The 12,302-nt window shown below is 40.7% G+C and overlaps 1 protein-coding gene across 1 annotated transcript; it reads left to right on the top strand.

Annotated features, from left to right (window-relative positions):
- The first annotated feature begins 3,561 nt into the window (after positions 1–3,561).
- On the top strand, positions 3,562–9,786 carry LOC140227203 (synaptic plasticity regulator PANTS-like). Its single transcript, XM_072307630.1, has 4 exons — positions 3,562–3,626; positions 6,988–7,039; positions 7,682–7,800; positions 9,563–9,786. The coding sequence occupies exons 2-4, from the start codon at positions 6,991–6,993 to the stop codon at positions 9,728–9,730; spliced, it is 336 nt and encodes a 111-aa protein (XP_072163731.1). The 5' UTR covers positions 3,562–3,626; positions 6,988–6,990; the 3' UTR covers positions 9,731–9,786.
- Positions 9,787–12,302: the final 2,516 nt, after the last annotated feature.

Genomic DNA, 12,302 nt, shown 5'->3' with positions numbered 1-12,302 from the left:
ACGTCGCACACACTGATTTTGCGTGAGGACTGAAAATAAGTTAAATGGGTCAACCTAGCCGAACATGACTTTTTCATATTTTCTGAAAGAGCGGGTCTTCTTTTACATTATGCTAAAATTTGGTATCATAAAACGGGCAGGAAAGTGTGTTTTTTTTAGCAGTTTATCTCGAACATTTTTGGTAGAATAGTGTGATTAGGCGTGTCTTTAGAATCCCTTTTTCATTTCTGAAAAACCTTGTCCACACTCTTCACTTTCAACTCTAATAACTTTTGAAAGGATAGTGCTACTGCTTTGAAAGTTGGCATTAATTATGGACAGAATGTGTTAATGAGGCATGCTTAATTTCAGTTTAATCTGATAATCCCTTCATTGTTGTTACTCTGGTGGTTTACTTCCGGTTTTTTGTCCCATTCATCGCACAGCCAGCACGGTTTAGTAAAGATTAAGCGCTTGAATAGGCACTGTACTTCAGAGCCTCTTTTCTCAGTTCACACTTTTCCTGAGTTTGTGCTTTCTTTCCAATATTTAGATAGGTTAGGAGAGTCCATTTGATTTGAGTTATACATCATGTTAAAGCTTAAAGTCTGCTCTTTCAGAATATGGTCTTAACTAAAAATTCATGTCTGGCGACTTTTTGTTTGTTTTGAGGTGCAGGGTCACAAATATGCTGTAGTGGCTGCGAACAGGTGCCTGGACACGAACTGGGACAGTTCCAAAAATGAAATTTTGGATGCAAGATGTTGTCATTTAGGTGTGAATATTTCACTTTGATTGAAGATTCTGCCCTTGTCACCGGTTGATTTTTGTAGATTAGCAGTGTGTTACTGTTAGTGAATGTGTGACAATACATGTATAGTCGCATGTGTCGCTGTGTTCAGCATTGTATTACCAAATATGCTGTAGTGGCTGCGAACAGGTGCCTGGACACGAACTGGGACAGTTACTCTAAAGGTACCCTGCCGATATGTGGTAGTTAGAGACCACCCCACACCAAGACACAGACACAGCACAGGACAGTGGCTGATCCAGGAGAGGGTGCACCAGGCGTGCGCCCCCTTTATTTTTTGTTAAAACAAAAGAAACAAGGCAATTGTGCACTTTACAGCCCTATACAATCGGTGCAAGATTTTACCCTAATCAAGCAGTGCGTGCAAATTTGAGTACCTATCAGGCACCGAGGGTTCGACAGCTTGTCTTCCGGCACTGTACTGTGTGCATGTGTATGAGATTTTGCGTTGGGATGCAGTGTATGTGAATGTGTCAACGTGTGTGTGCGTGATGAAAGCACTTACAGTACACCACATGGTTGCTCCAACGCCCTTCCCTGCGCGGCGGCGCGGCGTGATCGAACGCAAGCAGACCCTAGACAAACAGGGTGCTGTGCATTTGCACACATCGGAACGCAACGAGTGGTAAACTTCTGCGCTTCAATCATGATTTTAAATGAATGAATTCTGCGTTATATCGTAACGGGAGATCACTAATTAACCTATTTGCAGAGGACGTATGTCCACTCGCGGCCTTGGAGAAATCATTGTGAAATGATAATAAAAAAAAAACCCAAATCTTGGCGATTCGTCAGTCTGTTAGTGTTTATTTCGTCTACACAGAACGAGCCCAACCAGACGCGGTGCGAAATGTGTATAGCTACCGATTTACGGGCAGCCACTACATGGACACAAACACACACACACAAGCCTCGCCCGCGTGGTTGGTTTGCGTGATTTGTGATGGGGTTGGATCGGGATGGATGAAGGAGGTATAAAATATTCACGTAACTGGTGTGTTGTGGCAAGCTGGCGCAAGCTAGGATGTTCAAAAATGGAATCTATTGTATCGCAGACTACTGCCAACTTTCTCATACTTTGCGCCATGATCACGGCAATTTTCTGCGATGCAACATTGTATAATACAAAAAAGCTTGATAATCCTGCAACGGAGAGCAATTCTAGACACGCAAAATCGCGATTGCACAGTGTTCGATGTGTCCGCTCCGCAGAAGCGCTCAAGCGCAGTATAAAAGAGTGAGGCGGGCTTTTAGTGACCTTATCACTTGTCAAACAGCGTTCCATACAGCAAGAGAAGCTCGCCAGCTGCTCAGTGCGTGGTGGTTCATGGGATATCACCTTTGCATACGGCGAATGAGGTATCGATAATATAGGGCCGTAAAGTGCACAATTGCCAGAAATAAAAAGAAAACTAGAAAAGCACTCCGAGAGCGCAGACCTCCGCCAAGCAGTTACTTTCCACCGATGATCTTGCTCTTCCATATAGAGATCAGTGATTTCCACACACTGAAAAATCGCCCGATTTCCCAATACTGTAGAAGCCTTTGAGGCTTTGTTAGGAATATTATTACTTATGTCATAAACCTTCAGATGCGCGGTGCGCCTCGCCCCAGCAGAAACTAGAGCACGCACTTTTAATGCGCACATGAAAACTTCAAAAAGGTGCAGCTTAAACTCCCAAGTTCATTGACCCTAACGTTAGGGCCTAGGCTAGGGTTCTACCTGTCAAAATATCAAAGATCCGTCATAAAATCCCCAAAAAATTCTCGGATCACTACCAAAATTTAATCATCTGTTTCTTGTGTCATTCTCAACCTTTCCTGCAAGTTTCATCCAAATCCGTTAACTACTTTTTTGAGTTATTTTGAACAAGGACAAACAAACAAACTAACAAACTATTATATTAACAGTAACAAACAAACCAACAGTAAATATTTTAATGAAAACATTGTCATAACCTCCTCCCTTGGCAGAGGTAAAAATTGGGCCGGGGGTGGGGAGCGTGCGCCCTACTTACTTTATTTTGTAAACATGGTAAAGGCGCCCCCTCTTTACGGAATTCCTCAATCCGCCCATGAGACAGTAAGTTAGACTAAAATAAGAATAAGATTAAAAGCTAAATATTAGGCTTTTTCTACATAGACAGATTCTGTTACGTTACTTAGTTACGTACGTTTTTTACAGACCATTTATTGTCATTGACCACCCATACCTACGTTCGCACTCGTAGAGATGTGTTGGTAGAACGGTATGCATGCAGTATGACTATGAGATTGATGTGAGAAGCACAGTCTGTGAACAGTGAATTCCCGTTGCCACTGTGGTAAACTTGCTGGAAACGATCGAGACGCAGTCACAGCACAGCGTAGTTATGAGTAGGTAGACTACTAGACTGTGTGTTTGGGCAACATTCACCGTGACATTGACAGTCACCTACGCAGCTTTCCGGCGTTTCTACCTTACTGACGCTGCTATTCTGGCCATTATAGCATATAGCATGCACACCGCACAGCTGCTGCATGCCACGCAGGAGGAGAACTTCCGGATCCACGAATCGATCACATTTAGCGTGCAAATTCTACAACTCTGATTCTACACGTACGGATCGCAGTGGCGAGTTGTGCACTGCTGCTGCTGCGCGCTGTCAATCTCGCATAATCTCGCACCGTGAAATCCGTTCGAATGAAGTTGTACATCATAGTTAGAGTCTCGTCCTATACGAGAAAAATATGTGTAGAAAATGGCAGCGTCCTACTGTTGCTGGACTGATTTCTGCTGGTGGTTGAGGAAACGGCAACGACGGCAAGAATACGAGAGCTATCGACTTACTTAGAGGTACTGTTCACGAAAATTTTCTATATTTTCAAGTGGCTCGTTTGTCATTGCCACGATCAAGTCGAAAGTATCGAGAGACCACAGTTTCAGAACATTCTAACCGGCCTAACTCCGCCGGCTGGGTATGAAGACTGTTGACTGTGGGAGCGTTCGGGCTGGTCGCAGTTCTCCCGGCCCGGCGCGGGCAGCCGGCAGGGCAGGGCGGCGCTGGCTGCGCAATTTCTGTAGTGTAACCAGTGTTAGGCCTAGCGCAACTTATGTAGCTAGTATGGTTGGGTGTTCTACCGGACACCTAACGTTTTGCTATCAATAGAAACGTGAAAAATCTCACAATTTGCCTTAAATTTTACTCACGTGTGGAGAAAATACTCCGGATTCACAAGCGCGCACTGAAAATGCGATCTGAGGTACGCGCTCTTAGATGGCGGCTTCGAACGCGTGGGGTGTCATTTTTTCTGCACTCGGTTGCCCTGCTCATTTCAACCGACCACCCTGGCCCTGACAATACATATAAAGGGCACTTAAATGCGTTTTTTCGACAGGCCGCTGTTTTTTTCTAGCCGTCATTTTTTCCCCAATAATATTTGAATATATTTTGAATCCTTCGATATTACTTTTGAAGGACTGTTTGATGAATTTGACTTGATTTTCATTAGGAAACTTTTCATCGTAATTGAAATAAATTAGATGAGTCGGTTTGTTTTTTCACATTCATTTCTCGTTTCTGCATCAACTCGTACGGTCGTAGCGGGCGACAAAATGTTTATGTCATGTGTATGTGTAACGTGTGTGCACGATCGTACAAGCGGCGGTGACAATTTTGCGGTCAAAATCGTCAAAGTTATTACGGAAGGATACTCTACATCTAACAACGAGTCAGCAAAGGTAGGCCTAGTTATATGTAGTTACATGATAAACCTTATTCGATTTTGCTAAATTTCGGTAATTTAGAGGGAATACTTATTTTCTAGTTGTTTTCGCCACATTTTACTCGGTAGCGTAGCCCAGTGAAGAATCGAACACCGTTGCGCGTAGTCCCATGCGTACATTTTCTTTCTGTACGCGCAATGCCATTATAATGCGCGGTCGGTCTTTATGGACCCGGTCGGTGGGTTGAACACCTACCATACATGTAATATGTAGGTCGTCACTTCAGTTGACAAGCAAAAAAACAGAAAAACAAACAAAACAAAACAAAAACAAACAAAAACAAAAAAACAACAAACAAACAAAGCTTTGGGTTGTGAACTTGTGCATGGCTAACTGCGACCAGCCCGAACGCGACTAACGACTCACGTTAGATCTAGGTTTAGACATCTAAATTTTACAACTTAAGGTCAAGGACAAGGAGCGCGCCGGGGTTTGTTATGCGTTAGGTTGTGGCTAACTCTAACTGTAACTGCAACCAGCAGCCCCATACGCATAGCGTATTACGCTATGCGTATGGGGCTGCTGGTCGCAGTTTAATAGGTTGTGGCCTGAACAATAAATTTACAATCTTCCACCGGAGTAAAAGTCAATGTCAGGAACTTTGCCCAGAGGCAGAGCACATGTTGGAAAGACTTCCTTTTGAGACAGCCACCCCAATCACACTATTACAGTAGGCACTACTAAATCAGTGCAGATCTATACAACTCTACCTAGCCTAACCTTGCAATACGCACGGATGCACTTGGGTGGCTGTCTCAAAAGGAACTCTTGCCAACAAATCAAAGCATATGGAACTTAGGGAATTCATTCTTATTGTGGCCTTGACCAAAAGATCGGTCTGTATCTGGTCGTCGGGGATATGTTCCACGGAGACTGCGTTTGGCTATAATGGCTTCACACTTCACGGATCCCCTCGAGCGATAACGTCAAAAGAAATAAAAGACTCCTCCGGACAGACGGATCTTTCCATCTAATTGTGGCCCATCTCTCGCTCATTCACACTCATATCTGAGATGGAGGGGGAGAGAGAGAGAGAGAGTGATGGCAGACTTCTACACGTGGTGAAAGCAAGTCTTGACTCTTGAATGCTTTTACCCCGCAGAGCAGAGGAGATCTATAGTACAACCCAAAGAGATTATACCACAAAAGGGCATAGTCCAGTAGCAGTGGCGGCTGTGCAAGGAAGCTACAATTTTGCATTGTGGGAGCTGCCATTGCTCGGATCCTGTACATTTAGTTAACAGTAGATGGCAGCACACTGTTTAAATGCGCTCGACTTGAATATTCGATGCAATGACCTTGCGCCGTTTTACTGTTACGTCACAATGGTCATGTTTAAGCGTCATATTAAGTGTTGCTGATGTTGTTTGATTTTATGGTGTGAGTGGGGGTATGTACGCGAAACAAACGTCATAATGCTCAAACTACTTTCTAGTCTACTCTCAAGTTCCCATTTATTTTGTGAATAGCAAAAAGGTCTGGACTCTACGAAATGGTTCAATGATGATATCATCATATAAACTGATATCTAGACAATTAACCACATTGCGATTCTGAAAATGAAAGTGTGTTATGAAGAATAAAAAATCACTCCAGATAATGATATGAGAAGACTTGAACACAGACTGAATTACAGTCGCTGTACATGTACCAGGATGTGAGGGTGCGCTCCCTCTTCAATTTTGGATGCCTCATTTGTACGCACAAGTATGGTGACTACTTATTACAGTACCTCCGCCAAGGAGGAGGTTATGTTTTCGTTACCGTCGGTTTGTGTGTGTGTGTTCGTTAGTTTGTCTGTGTACAAAATAACTCAAAAAGTAGTTAACGGATTGGGATGAAACTTGCAAGAAAGGTTGAGAATGACACGATATGAGAATTTTGGAAGGATTTATGAAGGATTTTTGATATTTTGGCAGGTAGGGTCAATGAACTTGGGAGTTCGGGCTGCTCGTATTTGAGGTTTGTATGCGCCCACTAAAGTGCGTGCTCTAGTTTCTGCTAGGGCGAGGCGCGCCGTGCAGCTGAGGGTTTATGACGTAACAATTAAACTAAAGGCTTCTATATTGGGAAATCGGGCGACTTTCAGCACACTATAAACACTTTCAGCATGCTATAAGTACGTAGGCCTATGGGTGGAAATCACTGATATCTCTATGGAAGAACAAGATCAGTGATGGAAATGAGCTGCATGCTTGGTGGAGGTCTGCGCTTCTCTAGTTCTATATATAAAATCTCTTTGGTACAACCTCAAAGAAAGTGATTGACTCCTCCATTTGAAGATGGGGGTGTTGGGGTCAATTTCTAGAGGAGTTAACTCTTTGTAATACCAATTTTAGCATTGTGTGTGCTTGCCCACATTTATGATTGACCAGATGTTGTCATCTGTTACTCTTTGTTTGTGTCCATACATATTTTTCAATCATTTTAGGACATGGCTGAAGTGTGCAAGAAATATCTGGACAGATGGAAGGACTGCAAATGTAAGTATAGTGTGTCGCAATATGCAATTATATGCAATATGCATGCAATAGAACAGTCACTCCCATCACGTCATGTGATTAATGGTCTAAAAATTTTGAGAATACTCCTCATGTGAATGGGGCAAAATTTGCATTATGGAATAAATTACACAATCATATGTGGTGCGTCATCATCATGTTACCCATATAAAGTCGGAGATCATGAAAGTAAGAAGAATGCGCTTAAAAGTACAAGTTCACCTTCATATACATGTGTACATGTCGATTGAGTGAATGCAGCAGTATCAGTAGAACACATCAGTGAGGGTTTAAGGAAAATTGGACAATCTGTTTAACGCTATGAATTTTTGAAGTTTCTGTGCAGTCATTGCTGGATGAAAAGACTAAGCAGTTTGTGATGTCTGGTAAATGTGTAGAATGATACCCCCCTCCCCCCTCCAAAAAAAAAAAAAGATGGAGAATTCCACTAAATTTATTATTTTCTATTTTTAAAGTACACATTCCTCGACTTGTTACTGAAATATTATTACCTCTGCCATCTGAAAGAGGCAAGTCAAGTGCTATTCTATTAGGCAAGAAAAGTGAAAGCACGTTAAGTTCATTCATTCTCTTGTGTTGTCCCTCTCTCTCTCCGTACACTAGCCCTGAGCAGTCAGTTCCATAGTCTTTATGTGTACGGTGAGAGGCAGAATTGTGAGCTCCTGAAGGAAGACTTTGACAATTGTGTCAGGTGGACACAGGACGAGACGGATCTTTCAAGAGTGAGTTCCAACTTCCTTCCAATTGTTTTGAGTAATTTTTAACCCGTTGAGGACAAGCTGATTTGGTACACGTATGACATGCATTTCTATACAGACTGTATACACCTGCCCGAGTATACTCACGACTACTGTAAAAGTGGATATTTTCACGCTACTAATTTTTCGCGCTTGGCCGGGTGTGAAGGGTTTCGCATGTTTATAATTCCGCGGAATCAATACATCATGCACAAGAACATATGGCAAGCAAAAATATTCATGTGCTTTTATTTTCCTGATACTTTCTGGTTGCGCGAAATGCGCAGAAATTTCAACACTGCGAAAATTTCCACTTTTACAGTAGTCTTCAATGGGTTAAACAGTGCTTGTGTACAATATCAGTACAAATGTACATATATTTTAGATCAAGTGTGAGTGCATTGGTCTGTACATATATGGATACATGGACAGTGCATTCAGATGTCTCAAGACCTTTTATTCTTGTTTTGAATAGTTTTCAGTCATTCAGACAGTAATTGTACAACATTGGTACATACAGCTCAAGTATGAACTCATTGGAAAGTAGAGACGGATCCAACAACAGTCTGATATTTCTAAAGTTTATTTTTTTGAACTTTAAAAAATTTTCTCTTCTATGAAATTGCAGACATAAACTCCCTTGTTCCCCCCTCCCCGACATTTTTTTTTTTTTTTTTTTTTTTGGGGGGGGGGGGGGCATACCATACAACACTACCCTACCCTTGTTAGCTTATGCATAGATGCATGCGGTCCCTACCACTTGGCAAAATCAATGTGCATGTGTGCGTGCGAGTTTTTATGTAAGCTACAATGTAACAAGGGTAGGGTAGTAATGAGTGGTCTGGCAAAATTAGTGGGGAGAGGGTTAGGGGGACATGAGAAAATCTGTCCTTTTTACAATAAACTTTGACAAAGAAATCAAAATATTAAAGGGAAGATAAACCCCAAGAACAATGTGGATTGAGTGAAAGCAGCAACATTAGTAGAACACATCAGTGAAAGTTTGAAGAAAATCGGACAATCGATGCAAAAGTTATGAATTTTTAAAGTTTTGGTGTTGGAACCGCTGGATGAGGAGACTACTAGAGGTTATGACGTATGAGTGGACTACAATATCAAGAAAATATAAAGAAAATACTACAAAAATCCATTTTTCATGAAAATTACAAATTCCATCAACTTGATATTGACATATGTTAAGGGTAGCAATTATTCCCCCTGCTTTCTGAAAGCGGTTGGTCCACTGCTCTTTCATAATTCTAGAAAAGTGAATTTTTGTTGAATATCCTTTATATTTTCTTTGTATTGTTGTCCACTCATACGTCATATCCTCTAGTAGTCTCCTCATCCAGCGGTTCCAACACCAAAACTTTAAAAATTCATAACTTTTGCATCGATTGTCCGATTTTTCTCAAGCTTTCACTGATGTGTTCTACTAATGTTGCTGCTTTCACTCAATCCACATTGCTCTTTGGGTTTACCTTCCCTTTAATGCTTGATTTTGTTCCATTGAATATCAGCTTCATTCTAACTGCCATGAAGAGCAAAGGAAATGGCATGACAATGTTGAAATGATTAGTTTTGGCACCTTCCATAAATTTGGATATGCACTAGCTGTAACTTGTGAAATATGGCTTCATTCCCAGATGTAGGCAGATGATATCACAAGAATTTCATGGACGCTACTGTGAGCAGTTGTACATAATCTGTTGTTGTTATTGTTTTCTCCTTTTTTTGCCCATTTCAGAAGGCCCTGCTGCAGTTGGAGGCCAAGGTGGACGGGGATCTGAAGAATGAGTGTTTCTGGGAACTGCGAACTGTCCCCCCTCCTGATTGGCCAAAGGCATCCTCCCAACTGGGAAAGAAACCGTCAGGAAATTTCCGAATTACAAGTGCACAGGATGAATCTAGTTGAAGTTAAGTCAGAGTCTGTTCGATAATATAAAGTCTCATCAGGGTGAAGGGCATCTTTGCTTTTATGGCTTAGTCAGTACAGGGAGCTCTCATTACAACAAGTAGGGTTATTACAACATTAAGTTACAGCAAAGTAAAAATTCAGGTCTTGAAATTTTTATTTTTTTATATCTTCCATACTTGTTTGTTCAGCTGTAACAAAATGTCAGTATAACAAAAGAAAACTGTGGGTCCAATGGACTTTGTTATAATAGAAGTCTCAGACTATTTATCTTTCCTGGGGTTGGGTGCTAGCCCATTTGTTGATGGAGATCTCTAGCTGGAACATATTGCATGTGGATAGAACTTGTGAAATAGAATGATTTTCTGCAGAGACCTCTAGTGAGTATTTGAATAGGGGCTTGTAAATCTACAAGTTTCAAAAAATCTGAAGCATCGCGCACAAAAGGAAATGACTAGTCTGCTTCAAGAGGCGGATAGAGTTAAACTGTAGCTTAATACTTTGCAGTATAGAAGTGCCTTCCAGATTATTTTCCATCTCCTTCTTGCCAACCTTTGTGTTAGACTGGCACGCTTTTGTTGTAGTTTGTTATAAAGTCATACAAGGTCCAGAAAATATCTTTGTACCATAAATGTATGGCAGATATATAAACGCCTTGTATAAGCTATGTTTATTGTTCAGTAAAGAAATGGGACGTACATACTTCACTCTGCTTGCAACAATGATCATTGCTTTCATGACCTGCCACCATAAAACTCATATCCTTTGCGACATAACTTGAAGTTTCTTACAGTTTTCTCTAGACATATGTGACATAGAATAATTGTAATATCAGATCTTATTGTACCCTTTCTTTTTTCTACCTTTTACCTGTCATTTTTGTGATATTTTCATCATGGTTGGTGTATAAAGTAATTTGTCTTTAAATTGTATTCCTGATTGCTTGGGGTGGGAGGAAGTTGTAGTGGAAATCTTTTGTGAATCATTACTATTTGTAGAACTCTGCTAAAGTTTTAGTAAATGTATGGGTGTATGATGGTAATCCCAAACAGTTAGTAATTTAGGACACAAACAATGTTTGCTTACTTCCATTATTATGAGAAAGAGTTTAGTAAATGCAAGGGGCTGCTTACATTGTACAGGTACTTTGGAAATGATTTGGGATTTCAGGCAGTTAGGGAACAGTGTGATTCAACTTGTTCACTCACAGCTCTTATTCCACAACTGTTGTCTGTGTGTGTGTGTGTGTGTGTGTGTGTGTGTGTGTGTGTGTGTGTGTATGTGTATGTGTGACTTTGTGTGTGTGGTGTCCATGCATTCATCCATCTGTCTCTGGATCTCAAAAAGAACAAATATATATATATATATATATATATATATATATATATATATATATATATATCAGTGGCGGATCCAGAGGGGAGCGCAATCGGCGCACGCCCCCCCCCCCCCCTTTATTTTTCGTTAAAAACAAAAGGAAAAAAAAAAATGAAATGAAACCCAGAAGTGGCACCAGAAATATTAGTTGCCCCCCCCCCCCCTTTTACAGAATTCCTGGATCTGCCCCTGTATATGATATATAGGCCCTATACATGTTCAGTTCTGGGTTTGAGTGCTCAAGATCTAAACACTATGGTCAAAGTGCAATGATGAATGACTTTACTTGTACAATCAAACCTGTCTATAGCTACCACCTGCTGTATACGACCACTGAAAACAATTCCCTCCAAGAGAAAAAAACATGTTAAAGAACCCATCTACAGTGGTCACCTGTCTTTAACAGCCACTTTTTTGTCTCCCTTGGGTGGCCGCTATAGACAAGTTTTACTGTACTTGTGCGAAATGCCTATACTGTCTCTAGCATATTGCATGGATAGGATTTACTGAGGTTTACTTCAATTTCACGGTGTATTCATATCTGTGTACAATGGGAGGTGCAAAAGTAACATGCAATCTGTCTAAATTTGCTCAACTGTGTGCAATATCCAAAATTAGTTTTAAGTGTTGTTTTTTTTTTTTCTGTTCATTTTAATTGCTTGCGTATTATATCATAAACATTTGAATTACAACATCTGGAAATATGCAAAGATGGAATGTGAGTGAGTGTACTTTAGGTCACAAAGCACAAACCATGACATGCAATAATTGGCCAAAAGCAATGAGTGGCTACCGTATTTCCAATTTTAATACCAACCAGAATTAGCATTAAGGGATTGCAGCAGATTGGTCTGATTTGTAATAAATTGCAGAGTTTCGTGTCCTGAGACCAAGAACTGCAGAAAAACATTACCATCAGCTTCTTGCCAATTTTAGCTTTAATATTTCATACATTGTGCATGTATTTGAAATGTCAAATATGTACCTTTTTGTTTGTCTGTTTTTTACTTTTTTTTACCGAAGTCTTGCTGATATTCTGCATGTTCAGATGTTGTCCTTTTTTTTTCCCCTTCAAGACCCTTTATTCATTATGCTGCAATTTTGCTTTCTGTATGACATATTTATTTGTGTTGTGTTCTTTTTTTCAACTAAAGGAATTCAATAGGTAATAGGAGATGATAACAATGTAGGCAGA

The sequence above is a fragment of the Diadema setosum genome, chromosome 4, assembly GCF_964275005.1.
Source record: "Diadema setosum chromosome 4, eeDiaSeto1, whole genome shotgun sequence".
Taxonomy (NCBI): Eukaryota; Metazoa; Echinodermata; class Echinoidea; order Diadematoida; family Diadematidae; genus Diadema; species Diadema setosum.
Note: the sequence above shows the minus strand (reverse complement) of the source record. Positions and strands in the feature narration are given on the sequence as shown.